The 15331-nt window shown below is 36.0% G+C and overlaps 1 protein-coding gene across 1 annotated transcript in view; it reads left to right on the forward strand.

The window, feature by feature from the left end:
* LOC102029241 (UDP-glucuronosyltransferase 2B31-like) overlaps window positions 1-14293 on the forward strand; it is an 18292-nt gene extending 3999 nt beyond the window's left edge. The window contains exons 3-6 of the mRNA XM_005392798.2: window positions 6352-6483; window positions 9070-9157; window positions 9939-10158; window positions 13742-14293. Of these exons, the coding sequence (XP_005392855.1) occupies window positions 6352-6483; window positions 9070-9157; window positions 9939-10158; window positions 13742-14021 (720 nt within the window). The 3' untranslated portion in view covers window positions 14022-14293. The remainder of the gene's footprint in view (window positions 1-6351; window positions 6484-9069; window positions 9158-9938; window positions 10159-13741) is intronic.
* Window positions 14294-15331: the final 1038 nt, after the last annotated feature.

Raw genomic sequence — 15331 nt, forward strand, 5'->3', positions numbered from 1 at the left:
CAGGCTGGCCTCGAACTCACTGTGATCCTCCTGCCTCAGCCTCCTGAGTGCTGGGGTTACAGGCATGCACTACCACACGCAGCCTTGCAATGAATTCTTTTTTTTTTTTGGTTTTTCTCCGGTACCGGGAACCGAACTCACGACCTTGCGCTTGCCAGGCAGACGCTTTGCCGCTGAGCTAAATCCCCAGCCCACTCTTCTCCTAAATTTTAATCTGCTTCACTGGCATAGTCTTGCAGACTGTAGGGCAGCCCCTTTCGGCAAGGATTTACTCGGAGGCCCCAGCTAGGTGTATTCTTTCCTCTTTCAGAAGATCTTTTTATAATTTTAAAGTATATCGAATGTGAGGACAGAATCTGCAGGTCCCGTTATTTATCAGAATAAACCTTAGTTTTCAGGCTTACGATCTTACACTGTGACATTACCCCATAGGAAAGTAAATAGTATTTTGCAGCAATAGTTTCTTTACATAAAGTACTTACTGGTGAAGTATCTTTAAAATTGTTAAAGCAAACAAAAATAATTGCTATAATGATTTTTTGTATTTGTTTACACATTAAATTTTTTCAATATAAAGAACAAAATATTATAATCATTTAGTCAGATAGTACTAAATTACACTGTCAGCTATGAAATAAATATACTTCAAAACTGTAAAGTAAATAAATAATATAGGATTAACATTTTCATGAAAGACAAAAAGTATATATAACAGAATTACAATTTTCTAAATACATGTCACCCATAAGCATAGCAGTGTGTTCGTGCTGGGGATTGATCCCAGAGCTTCACCTACTCTAGTCAAGGGTTCTTCCAGTGAGTTACAACCCCAACCTATATACACGCATTTACTTTTATGAATAGCATTTCTTAAGACAATGAAAACGTACACATTTCTTTTATGATGCATTTGCTAGGAATTGAACCCAGGGCTTTGTGCATGCTAAGCATATACTCTACCACTGAATTACAACTCCAACTCTAACAATATGCAAACTTCAAGCCAGGGATATTTTTGCATACGGATTATCTCATTTATTCTTTTATATATCACACTTTTCCACACGCTTTATAATGAGCTTTATGTAGTGAATTTCATAAGAATATTTTCACAAAGAGAAAGCTGAGTCCATGTCAGTGACTAACCCTTAAGGAGAGGTTCACTATATAGTAATACGGAAACATTTTCCACAGCACAGATGAAGAAAGCATTTGATCAGAGCACTCATGAAATAAAACACTGAATAAAAGTGACTAAATGGTGCTACAGGTAAAGGATTCATACTGAAAAACTAGATGCACCATGAGTCAGAGGCAGAATGCATTCTGAATGAAGCTAATGCCTCCAGGTAAAAGTCCAATTTTGGTGCATGCTATGGACAATAGGAGTCAATAATGTGAACTTGAAATGATTAAGCAAAAATGATTAGGAAAGCAAACACACAGTTTGGTAGAGTTTGGTAATGTTTATTTGTTTGTGACTAGGACTCTATGTATTTCAGGCTGGCCTTGAACTCATTCTGTACCAGGCTGCCCTGAAAACTTGCTGAGTCATCCTACCTCAGCTTCTGGACTGCTGAGATTATAGATGTAAAATACTACATCCTGAAAATGTGGTGACTATTTAATGGAAAAGATTAAAAACAGAAAGAACAAAAGGCAGGGAGACTATGGTACTAAAATTTTGCATCTCTGTTTCATTTTGGTGGGACAATTTGTCAAAAAGGGCAGAATAAGTTTTGTAAAGAATATATCAGGCAGTTGGGTCTGGTGGTACCTGCCTATAATTATAATCAATAAAAATGGTGTACAGAGCATCATAGGAAATCAAGGCAACAGAAGACCCCTCCCCCAAGTTCTTCAAACTCTCCTAGGGCAGAACATGAGGACACAAATGGAGAATAAAGCAAATGCAAGGTAGCAAAACTCTATGAAATGTTTATGGAAAGGATGAAGAAATACGATGAGCTCAAAGAAGAAATAAATGAAAACTTCACAGCATTATCACTCAATATGCCCCAGGTGAATTCGGGGGAAAAACTGAACAGCTTGTCCAAAACAGTTCAAAATATGAATGATAGACTAAACAAAGATATAGAAAAAAGACAGACAAAAATTTATAGACTGGAAAAATATTTCTTGTACCAGGACTCCAACAAAAAGCAAGTGCAGCAATTTCAATTTCAGGAAAGATAAATATCAAATTAAAACCGAGTAGAAGATACAATAAAAGCCACTTCAAGGACAAAGGAACAATCCAACAAGAAGTGACAAAGTTTATAAACCCTAAAGCACTAAATACCGGTGCAACAATATTCATAAACCAAATACTGCCAAACAGAAAAGATCAAATTAATACTAGCACAATCATAGTGAGAGATCTTAATACTCCAGCTTCATACACGGACAGACAAACTAAACAAAATCTCAATAAAGAAATATCAGACCTGAACCACACCCTTGATCATAGAAACAAAAGTTTTTACAAAATATGCCATCCCACTATAACACTGTATACATTCTTTTCTGCAGCACATGATTTTTTTTTCCAAAATAGACCATATTGGGGCTGGGGATTTAGCTCAGCGGCAAAAGCGCCTGCCTGGCAAGCGCAAGGTCGTGAGTTGGGTTCCCGGTACCGGAAAAAAAAAGTGCATAAATATACATTTATGTTTTGCCTTCCTTCCTTCTTTTATCTTCTTTCCCTCATCCTAGTCCTTTCTTCCTTTGAGCAATTTCTTCCTCTTTCCTATCATCGATTGTACGTTTTGAGTTTTACCTAGTGTTTCAGGTTCCTGCACCAAGGAAACAATATGATGTTTACACATGTGGGTCCGATTTATTTCACTTATGAGTATGGTCTCTAGTTGCATCCATTTACCTCCAAAAGCCTCAAGTTTATCTTTTTTAATAGCTGAGTAACACTCCACTGTATAGAAATACCACAATGTTTTTATTCATTTCTCAGTGGATGGGCATCTGGGTTGTTTCCAAGATTGAGCTATAACAAATTGTGCTGCTATAAACACGGGTGCACCTATATCGCTGTGGTATGATGTCTTTAATTCTTCTGGGAAAATACCCTGAAAGGGAATAGCTGAGTGAAAGGGGACTTCTAATCCTAGTTTTGTGAGGAATCTCCAAACTGAATAACTGCAATGACTGTATTGCTGTTGTCTGATGGTGCATGGAAATGAACAGTTAATGCTCACAATTTTTTATATTCTGATCGACTGTGCACGCTTGTGTCTGGTGGTCTGAGCAACTGATTTGAAGGTAACAATATGCAATGGAGGGGCTGGGGATTTAGCTCAGCGGCAAAAGCCCTGCCTGGCAAGCGCAAGGTCATGAGTTCCGTTCCTGGTACCGGAGAAAAACAAAAAAAACAAACAACAAAAAAAAAATATGCAATGGAATTACAATGGTGACCTCCTACCATCTAGTCTAGTGAAACTCTGTATTATCTCTAAGGTTTTATTGAAGAATTATTTCCTTATTCTCTTTAATGATTCGAGCAATCTTTCAATCTTATATCTGATAATCTGAGCAATGTAGTTGAGGATAGCAATATGCAATGTAACAGCTACTGTTGATTACTATTAATTTGTCTTCAGACCCTGTATCTCTTTGAATGTTCTTGCTTTGATTTGTTTATGTTTGTGATACTGATATGCTGCTACTGTTCTATTTTTTTTGTTTGTTTGTGTCTCATGTACTACTCTCTTTAAAATTAAAAAAAAAGTGCATAAATACATACTTAGATTAACTAGTGCCTTAGTTGCTAATCCTAATGAGAAATGGTCTACTTCAGTTTTGGCAAACCTATGGCACACCTGCCACAGAGGACACTTTGGATCACTGAAATGCCTAAAAGGTTTGCCATCACTGTCCTACTTATTTAATAAATATATATGACTTAAATAATGTAGTATATATGTAAGATATCAAGTTACTGAAAAGCTTTTAAAAGCTGGATTTGGAGAGTATATCAAACAAGGATAGCCATAATGTCAAGTTATTTTCCTGATAAAATAATATTACTGGTAAATATCACTGGTAAAGAGAAAAATATATAATTTCATAATGTACTTAATGCTGATAATTCCCAAAAATAACTATTTTAATAAGAACAGTAACATCTAACTTTATTTACCAAATATTTGTTCAAATCATGAGAACATAAAAAATCATGGAGTTTTTTATTTCTGGAACTTTGAGGTTTACTTATTTCTGCATGTGCCCATTTAACTCCAACTATATTGAATAACATCTAAATTTAATTGATTAAATTAATAATACCATCTAGAACTAGGAAATTATCTGCATACATAACACACATTCATATACAAAACACAAACACATGAGCAAATGTAATCAGAGATTTTATAGCCTTTGTTCTAAAAATTTAGTCATGAATCAGGCAATAAAGTGATCCAAAGGTCATTGCTATACCTTAACATTACATTTGATACAAATTGTGTTTCGGACAAAATTGAGACAAGTTGACATTCTGTACTCAATAACGGTTAAACATTTTTGAGTCATTATTTATGTAGAAAAGTTTAAAACTTTTTTTGTTTTTCTCCTCATGTGGTGGGCTTTTCTTATAGAGGCTTGGGCTGAACTTTAGGCTGCAGCCTTCTGGATGACCGCTGCGCCTGTCTGGGGGATAGCGTGCTCAGTGTGGTTCTAGTTGGGCTTGCGGGACAGATGAGTTCCCTGAAAGCCCTAGATGGACACACCAGCAATGTACGAACCCCCAGGAAAAGTGAGAACTGAGATGTAGTGCGTGTAGTAAGGGAAAGAGGTGAGAGGACGTGAAGGATGACATCTGAAAAGACGAAGAGGGCTGAGCTGAGAAATAAGTGCAGTAAAGGAAGAAGGCACAGAAGAGACGAGAAAGGAAGAGTATTTGGAGCAGGTTTGGACACTCCTTATGTTTCCCTAAGTGGCCTTGAAATTCCATATTGCTCATTCAAAAATGAGAGCAACAGGGGAAAAAAAGCAGGAAATGTTAGAAAAGTGTAAAGCAGAGTTTCAAAATGAGTTTTCTTTCTACTGAGATGTTCCTACAAGAAAGGCCTCAAACCAGCCAGGCACAGGAAAATTTGTAGCCGGAGTCAGGGCTGAGAATAAGAATCCACACTCCACAGACACATGGAGCAACTATGATTTTCAGCCAAACTGGGGCCTTTCAATCAAAGATACCTATATATGTGGAGCGGACCACTGACTTACACACTCAATTTGTTCACAAGAGCTGGTTGTAACTCAAGTTGGTTGTAAGTCAGTTTTGCCCATAAGAAATCATGGAAATACCTGTAATGCATTCCAGACTTCCCAAAGCACCCCTTAACTAATCTTCTCATAAGAAAAGGGTGGCATAGTGTGCATAATTTACCAGAAACACCCATAATTTCACCAAAAAAGGGAATTAATCTCATATGACAAATCCCTTTCCAATAAGACTCAGTAATTAGGTTTGTCAAAAAACACACTACAGAAAACAGTGCAGAGAGTTGTAATAAAGTCAAAAATATGCTTATGATCCAGTGCTTCCACTTCTGGAAATATATGTGCAGGTTAATGGAAAGACCTTGGTGATAATAGTAGGACTATTGCGGACATTGAATAGGTTGAAACAACCTACTAGATTTACTGATGAACTATATGTAATGTGTACATGCAAAAATATTAAGCCTTACAAATTTAGGCAATTTAGAAGCATGCTACATTTAATAAACATTTTTGCAGAGGCTCAAAGAGAACATTTATTCTGGGCCTGGTTGTGGAACATTCATAGCAGTCAGCTATGAGTTTGGCCTCAGAAACATGCTGGTCTGTCTCTGCGGTCTTCTCTGTGCCAGATCTGTGAATGTTACAGGAGTCTCCTTCTGGAGGTGGTCTTTAGCGTCATTCCATCCTGAGCAAAGATGACACTAAACTGAGTAAAATTAGCCCTTCAAAGTACAAGAGAAATATTATGGTAATCCAAATGTGATGTGCTTAAATTAGTCCAATTCATAGAAACAGAGTGAGAAGTATGCTAGCCAAAGGTCTAGGAAAAAGAGAGGAGTATTTCTTCAATTCGAGAATTTTTTCTGTATTGCAAGATGAACATATTCTGGAGATTGCTAGCAAAAAAATGTATGTTACATTACTCTACTAAACACCTTATAAAATATGTAATTACATGTTTTAGATATCTATTTTAATTACTTTTTAAAAGAACCAGTACTGTAATAATTGGTGGTACTATGTGATTTCTTTTCCTCAGTAGTTTTTACCAGAGTTTTTGACTGTGTTGGCTGCTGTTGATGATTTGTAATGAGGCAAATACTTTCTTCACAGGAAATGGAAGACTTCGTGCAGAGCTCTGGAGAACATGGAGTTGTGGTGTTTTCTCTGGGGTCGATGGTCAGTAACATGACAGAAGACAGAGCCAATGCGATTGCATCAGCCCTTGCTCAAATTCCGCAAAAGGTTAGCTAAGGTGCTTCAGTGGTGGACAGCTACTTAATGAGGCTCTAAAGAGTCTGCTTACAGTAATTTCCTTTTGAAAGATACACCTTCATGATTTTGCTCATTCAAGCCATAAATCACTTTTAGAGGATATCAGCCATGCACTCCAAGAGTACACATGATACTTTGTATACCATTGGGATCAGAAAGATAATATTTAACAAGTGTACTATGAACATGGTGTTGAGTAACACTGCAGGCAGAGACAGAGCAGTGACTGCATACTGTCCTGCCATTACCTTAGGATCTTTGTACAAGTACTGAGAACACTGTGCACACTATGGAAAAATACCAGAATCTAGTTAAATGCTGAAGCGTCAAACAGCGGCACAATAAAAATAAGCGAGCATTGAATAATCAGATGTGCATTACTCAGCAGCATCTCTTATGTGATTCTGCCCACTTCACCCCATAAATGCTAGAAAGGGCCTATCCATAATGCTATTCCTGGTGCTTTTCAGAGGAAGAAAGATGCTGATTCACCAAGAGTGGGGATTAAGCAGAACTGTCCATTTGATTGTCTTGGAGCCACATAGGGGACTTGCACATCACACTTTCAGTGTGTCTGGGTAGGTAGTGGGGACATGGCCTTGGCTCACGCTCTTTCCCTTTCCTCCCAGCACTGGCCCCCTGCCCTGCTCCAAGACACCATCATCCAAGCAGCTCTGCTCTTCTGTGTCCTTACCCCTTAATGGTTTCCCTTGGAGCCAGCCTATCAGGGACTGACTGTACTGGAACCATGAACCAGATAAACATTTCTTTCTTTCAGCTGTGGATGTTGTGCACTTTATCTGAGTTATAGGGAAGCTGCCTAATACACAAAGGTGGTATGAGGTAAATGGGGTCACTGCTATGATTATATCTGTTCATGTGGTTTGGAAGCTTTTGAAACTGATTTGTGAAAGAATATGAGAAAGTTTTGTAGATGTGTAGTAGGGAAGCCTAGGATACTGTGAGTAAAGCCTAATGAGAGATTTTAGTCAGAGCTCAGAGGATGAAAATTCTACTACCAAGGGAGGTCATCCAATGAGCTCCTGAGATGGCAGTGTGTGAGGCTCCTACTTTTGAATGAAGCTGAAGGTACAGTGGAGACTCTAAGAAGTCAGAGGTGATAAGGACGGGGAACATCTGCTAATGAAAGCCATAGGCAGTACTTGGAGGTTGTCCAGGAGAGGCTACATGGTTTGCAATCTAGAAGGCCATAGGGTTGTGTCTCCTAAGTCCTTTTGATCACAAATACCACCCTCTTGTGTCATGGGTACCAGACATGAAGGTAGAGCCATTAATACTTGCCATTGAGTTTCAAGCTTGCTTTGGCCGGATTTTTTTCCCATTCTGCTGTTTCTCATTCTTGGAATAGAAATGCTTTCCATGGAACATTGAACTACAGCATATGCAACTTCAGACATGCAACTTCCCTTATGTCTCCAATGTGGCTTTTACTTGTACTTCTGAGCAATGCTGGATCTATTGAGACTTTCAGAAGGGAGCATCAGATTTTCACTTGTACACAGCACAATTATGAACTGATTATTGCCTTTATTTGGACATTCAGTATGGCTTAAGGAGATTTGCTTGAGTGTAGAATTAAAGAGGAGGAATGTCAAAGTTAAGTTTGGCAACTTGATTGTTTCATTAGCTGCCAAGAGAATCAGTGAAGCATACAGTTCAGTGATTGTAGAAATATCATGAAGGCTTGACCTGCAGTGCTGTGTCTGGTTCATGGTGCCTTCCTCTCTGGTATTGTTTCCCTGCCTTGCTTTCTGGCCAACAATAACTAAACAACTTTGTTCCACTATACACTTTTCCCTTGATTTTCTCACTTGGACCCTGCCAGACATGAACTGAACCTACTGAATCTGTAAGCCAAATAATCTTCTCCTTTCAGATGTAGGGGTCAAGTACTTTGACTTTCTTTCAGTAATGGGACATCTGTCAAATACAGCAACTCCGAGTGCAAGTATCAGCAAAATCAGTTAGACTTAGAGAAAGAGAAATCTCAACCTACCATGGCAGATCTGTACCTGGAATGTTTAAAAGAGGATGATGTCAACAAAAGTCCCTACTCTTTGATTTAAAATGTATTCCTCATGGCCAAACATTAATAAAATAACATGAAATAAATGGTTCCAAATAAATTTCCTTAAATAGCATCTTTAAAAGGCAACATTATATTTAGCACTTCAGAATTAGTACAAAATATAGATTCTTTAGTGCGGTCAGGTACTTTAATAGATTGTGACACTAGAATATAGTGACTATATCTGAAATATGTATATATGATGTTGATAAACTCACTTGTCTAAGATTCAAATTATGAAATATTGAGACTTCATGCCAAATTTAATTAAGTGTAAAATAGATGTAGGAAAAGTATGTATTTTATTCACATCACCATTTTAGTAGTGATCATTATCATCTCTCTCATTTCCTTATCTGCCATATGATAGGCATTTAACTGTGTGATTTTTTAAAACTCTTTAGCCTTTGATCATGCTATAATTTAAAATTTGACTGAAGTAACTAGAGGTTTTCTGACCCTAAAAGGTTGTGTGGAGATATGATGGCAAGAAACCAGCCACTCTAGGACCCAACACTCAGCTGTACAAATGGATCCCTCAGAATGACCTTCTTGGTGAGACTCCAGAGAACAAATCCTGAAACATGAGAAACAGACTATTGAGAAGATCACAGTTCCTGGGGAAATAAATACATGGAAATTTTAGTGTGAACATCACAAAAACTTCCCAGTATTTCTACATTTGTGTTCCAATCCTAGGGAAAAATGGATGAAGAACAACTATTGACATTTTATTATACACAATAACAGTCTTTTTAGTCAGAAGAATTTTTCAATCAATTCCCACCTTGTCTTTATCTGTTATCTCTAGTACTTTATATCTTCATATCTATACTTTTGCCTATTGCAGGGAAATAGGGCTATTTCAAACTTGTCTAAAAACTAAAACTCTGTCTTTTACTACATCTGACTATTTTTCTTAGAAAATGTTTACAGATCATAAACTGATCAAACTTTTCTTCCTGTAACTCCAGAACCACAAAGACTCCCGGCTTCCCTACACACCGTACATATCAAAATGGGGAACCTCACTAAGTCTTTAGGATCACATATCCTGCCTGACACTTCCTACACTTCACATGCTCTTTTTTCCTCCCTAGATGTGTTCTTTATTCCTGCCCACCTGGCAAACTTGTTTTAATTTATCAAGTCTCAATTCACACACCTTGCAGCATTCACTTACTTTCCAGTGTACTAAACACTTGCAACATATTTTCATGATTATAATAATCTGTTGCCTAGAAAACACTTCGTCTTTCAATGCCTTCTATTGTAATTTCTTATTGTATTTTGAAGACTGATAATCAGTAATTTTCTTTAAATTCTCCCATTCTAGGTCACCCAAAAACTAAAGTGTTCGTAACTCACGGTGGAACCAATGGCATCTACGAAGCAATCTACCACGGGGTCCCTATGGTGGGCATTCCTCTGTTCTGGGATCAAGGTGATAATATTGCCCACATGAAGGCCAAGGGAGCAGCCATTGCACTGGATTTCATCACAATGTCAAGTACAGATTTGGTCAATGCAATGAAGACAGTCATTAATGATCCTTCGTGAGTACATTTTTTGTCAGCTAAGCAGCTTTGTAGATCAGCTATTTGATAATAAAAATAGATATTCTATTTTGAATGTAATTTTGAAAATTCAAATGATTTGAAATGGCCTTTTACTCTCTGTCAGTGATTTTTTTATGATTGAACAAACTGGAGTTTATTCCACCTTACACCGAGAGAAAACACACACATAGGAGGACCATGGAATGTATCAGTAAGTGGATGATACAAAGAAGATATTCCAGAACATAGTCTTTGTTGGAGTATCTAAGGAAGTGGGCACAGTTTATGAAAAAATAGCTCAATGAATCTTACTCATAGGGAAGGGGTGATTTTAATAAGCACTAAGCTGCATTTGTGTACCAGTGATTTTAACTGCAAATTGACCCCATAGCTTTAATGCTTGAACAGTTAATAATAAAACAATTTTTAAAATATATAAAACATTTACTACGTAATGAAAAACTTTTATTACTCTGACAGAATTCATCGTTGAAATGAACAATAAATTTGAAAAAAATAAACTATTTCAAATCAGTACCTAAACTTCCTGAAATTATTCATCTTATTCTTAAATTGTACACACTTTGAGACAAGTTGAACCTCTCCTGCCCTAAACTGCGGGTGCTGGGTATTTGTTCATAGTGACAAGAAAGCAGAAAAGTACAAGAATATTCTGTATGTCTTGCTTCATAACATTAGACTGCACAATGCTCAGCATGCTAGAAAGTGTTGCTCTGCTCACCCTGAGGCTTTTTACTTTTCTCCACGTTTTAACATTTCTCACACTTCATTGCTGAGTAATATAGCTTAGTACTACAAGACACATTTTGTTCATCCGTTTCTCACTCCATGAACTGTTTATGTTTCCAATTTTTACTATGGTGAGCTAGGCTTAGAATGTTTTTTGTGTGAATATGTTTTACTTCTTTTGTACATTAGCAAAGAGTAGAATTACTGCCTCATAGGAGAACTTCATGCTGTTGAGTGAAGTTCAGTCTCTTTTCCAAACAAACGTCAGTATTTCACACCCTGAGCCAGCAGTGTAGGAAAGCTCCATCTTTCCCACATCATTACAGAAACTTATTATCATCTCCAGTTTTCGTTATAGAGTTGTCACAATGTGCTCTCCGATTGTGATCTCACTTTTCATTTCACTTATGTACGAAAGTAATAAATAGTTGCTCACATGCCTATTGGTTATGCATATTTATACTTTGGTGAGATAACTTTTTCAATCCCTAAATCTTTTCTTAATTAGATCACTTGTCTTCTTACTATTTCGTTGTAAGTATTCTGTATGAAATATGGACCTAAACCCACTTTTCAGATAGTTGATTTGCAGATACTTCCTTCCATTCAAAATACATGGATTCACCCTTCCTGATGATGCATTTTTTTGTCTTTTTGAGACAAGGTCTCACTGTGCAGTTCAGGCTGGCCTTGAGCTCACTTTGTAGCCAGGCTGGTCTTGAACTCCCAAGGACCCTCCTGTCTCAGCCTCCCAAGTGCTAGGATTACAGGCATGTGCCACCACACCCAGCAATGATGCATTTTAAAGCACAAAATTTTGTAATGCTAATAAAATATATTTTTAGTAACCAAACTTTGTAATAAAGCAGCAGAAATCATGCTGTAAAATATGTACTTCTAATATGAACTCAACATTATATAAAATTATCAGTGATAATATTATGCCAACAGGATACCATTACAGGAATACTTTAATAATTCAATATTAAGAACAAAATAATAACAAAATTGAGTGATAAAAATACTTTAAAAATAGTTAAGAGAAAAAAATAGTCAAGAGATAATAAAGAAAGAAGATAACTCAGGTTGGAAAAAGAGAAGAGGAAATGTAGAAGATGAGAGGTTTAAATGTATTTTAATATGTACTTTAATCATAAACAGACTAAATCATTACAAAACAAAGATAGCCTGGATTTTAAATCTCACTATATATTATGTTTGTAAAATATGCCTAATGTAACTATATCTGAAGCCTATGAGTAAGAGTCAGCACAGATATGTTGTCATACTGAAGTAAGACATTGTAGATTTATCAACATCAATGAGAGCCAAAATATAATTAAATATTAAAATGAATATTTCACAATGCTAATTAATAAATTGTCCATTATAATATGATTTTTAATTTTGTAACTACTTATTAAGCCTCAATATAAATAACTCAAAAAGGAAAAAGGAAAAATATAAATATACATCTACATTCATTACAGGAAGCTTGAAAGTACCTTTATCAAAAACATTGAAAAAATGATAAAATAATGAATGAGAACACAGAAGATGTGAAAAGCCTAATAAAAAAGTCAAATACTGAAAAATATAAATATTTGCCCCATAAGACCAATAAATAAATTCTAAAAGATCCAAACTATTGAGAGCATATTGACCAAACATAGTAGAATTAAAATCTTTACATTTTAAAAATAGATAAATTTCTATTTTTATTTTAAAATAAAAATTCCTCAAGAAATGAGATTTAAGCAATATACTTCTAAACACCTAAATTTCAACAAAGATATTATAATTGTACATGCATTTCTATCACAGCAATTTTATTCATAACCTCATAAAACACAAAAAGTGAAGTGATGAACCCATATACATAAAAGAGTGTGTAAAATGACATTAAATATCATAGTGAACAACTGTTAATAATCCAAAATTTCCCAAACCATAAAATGAAGAGATGATATTCTGTCATAACTACATACAATTGAATTAAGTAACTGCCACAAATAGATTCAAAGGAGTACATGCTATATTATTCACATATGGAAATGAGAAAAAATGATGTTAGTAGTCAGAACAGTACTTAATTTGAGGAAGAAACTAATACTAACCTAGTCTACAGAGTTGTACTGGTTCTAAGGCAAATGTGACATTTAAAATCAAGATTTCTGTAGGTATATTGACATCTTTACTTCACAAGAATTATCAACCAATTATATAGTAAACAGCTATTCATTAGTGATAGGAGCATTTTACTAAGTAGTGCATATTTAAAGTTCTATTATGAAAAAATGAATTTTAAAATTCTACAAAGTGTTAAGTAAACATAGAACAATAGAGAAAAAGAGTGCATGGGAGAAAACCTTTCTTGTACATGACATTCTGTGACCAGGTGGCCCAACAAAGGACCCACATGTTATTCTAAGTATGATCAGAAGGCAGAAATTTTGAGCAGTATACTGTCCTAATCTGATGTGATTTTGAAGAAAACTCTGACTACTAGGTGGAAATTTGAGAGAAAAGAGTAGAGAAATTGAAACAGACTACTTAGTCAGCATTTCACCCTCTATGGCACAATTCTTCTTCAAAAACTTCAAGATGACAGTTTCTCACTAACCACATGTAGATAAAAATGGCTACAAGAAAACTCCAACATAAAAACTAAACATTCTAAGATGACCCACCTTGTAGTATACTCTTTTACTGTTTTTTAATTTACTTTTGGCAGTATTTTGACACGTTTTAACAAAAGTTTTTAAAAACCTTTGATAGACTTGGGAAAATCAACTGGCTTTCAATGTTGGTCTTTCTGTTTCCCTTGTAGCTATAAAGAGAATGCCATGAGGTTATCAAGAATTCACCATGACCAGCCAGTGAAGCCCCTGGACCGAGCAGTCTTCTGGGTTGAGTTTGTCATGCGCCACAAAGGGGCCAAGCACCTGCGGGTTGCGGCCCATGACCTCTCCTGGTTCCAGTACCACTCTTTGGATGTGATTGGGTTCCTGCTGGCCTGTGTGGCCACTGTGATATTCATCATCACAAAATGTTGTCTCTGTTTTTGCAAAAAGTGTTCAAAAGCAGGAAAGAAGAAAAAAAGTGAGTAGCTGTTAATTAAGTGTACCTTCGTCTGAAACTGGGAGTCCTGATAGATAGACCTCCTCCAGTTTATTCCAACAAGAAGAGATTATGGTGCCGGATTCCTTCCTCCTGTGACAAATTTGTACAAATTACTTTTTCAAGTCAAATTTTATTTTCCATGGGTAGGACCCCCCTGTTTATGAGTTAGAAATATGTCAGGTCAAAGAGAAATGAAAGTTAAAATAACACTGAGATTGCATCTCAGTGGAAAGAATGGCTATCATCAAGAAATCAACCAGTAACAAAAGCTGGGGGGATGTGAGGAAAAAGGAACCCTTCTCCACTGTTGGTAGAAGTGTAGACATATACGACCATTGTAGAAATCACTGTGGAAATTCCTCACAAAACTAAGATTAGAGGCCCCATTTAACCCAGCTACCCCCTTCTGAGTATTTTCCCAGAAGAATTGAAATCATCATACCACAGAGATATATGTGCACCCATGTTCATAGCAACACAATTTGTCATAGCTAAATCTTAGAAACAAGCCAAATGCCCATCAACAAAGAAATGGATAAAAATGTTGTGGTGTTTTTATATAACAGAGTACTACTCAGCTATAAAGAAGGCCAAACTGAGGGTTTTCTTGGTAAATGGATGCCACTAGAGACCATACTCACAAGTGAAATAATACAAACTCACATATGTAAACATCACACTGACTCCCGAGTGTAAGAAACTGAAAAAGTAAATAAGTCCCAAAGTCTACAAAAGATATTGTGAAAGGGAGAGAAACTGCTCAAAAGGAAAGAACAATTGGGTTGGGTTAAAGGAGAAATGAAGAAAGAGAAAAAAAAAATAGATATATACATGAGATAGATAAGATAGTTATACTACTGACTTCTTTTAGTTTATTGAAAAACTGTGTATGCTTATATTGTCTGATCAGTTATGAATACCTATGTCTTGTAATCTGAGCAACTAATTTGAAGTAACAATACACATTATGTTAATCATTGCTGATCTCCTATGATCTTGTTTTGAAATTGTGTATTATTGTATTTCTATTTTTTTCTGTCTTTTAAATAAAAAAGAAGGGGAATGTAAAATAATCAATCTCTATGAGTGCATAGCGAAAAATATTTCTGAAATTTAAAACTTATACCAAAATACTTTACTTAGCTTAGCTATGTTTCAAAAGGTGTTTATGGACACATAATGTTAAAAAGTCTATGCAAGATATGGATCTAGTTTTGCATGTATTTAGCCTTCTTTAGCTTCATTTTGATGCAGAATGGCTGGAGTGGAAAACCACACTATCATCATTCCCTTTAAG

The sequence above is a fragment of the Chinchilla lanigera genome, unplaced genomic scaffold (genome assembly GCF_000276665.1).
Source record: "Chinchilla lanigera isolate Chin_1 unplaced genomic scaffold, ChiLan1.0 scaffold00046, whole genome shotgun sequence".
NCBI classification, from domain to species: domain Eukaryota; kingdom Metazoa; phylum Chordata; class Mammalia; order Rodentia; family Chinchillidae; genus Chinchilla; species Chinchilla lanigera.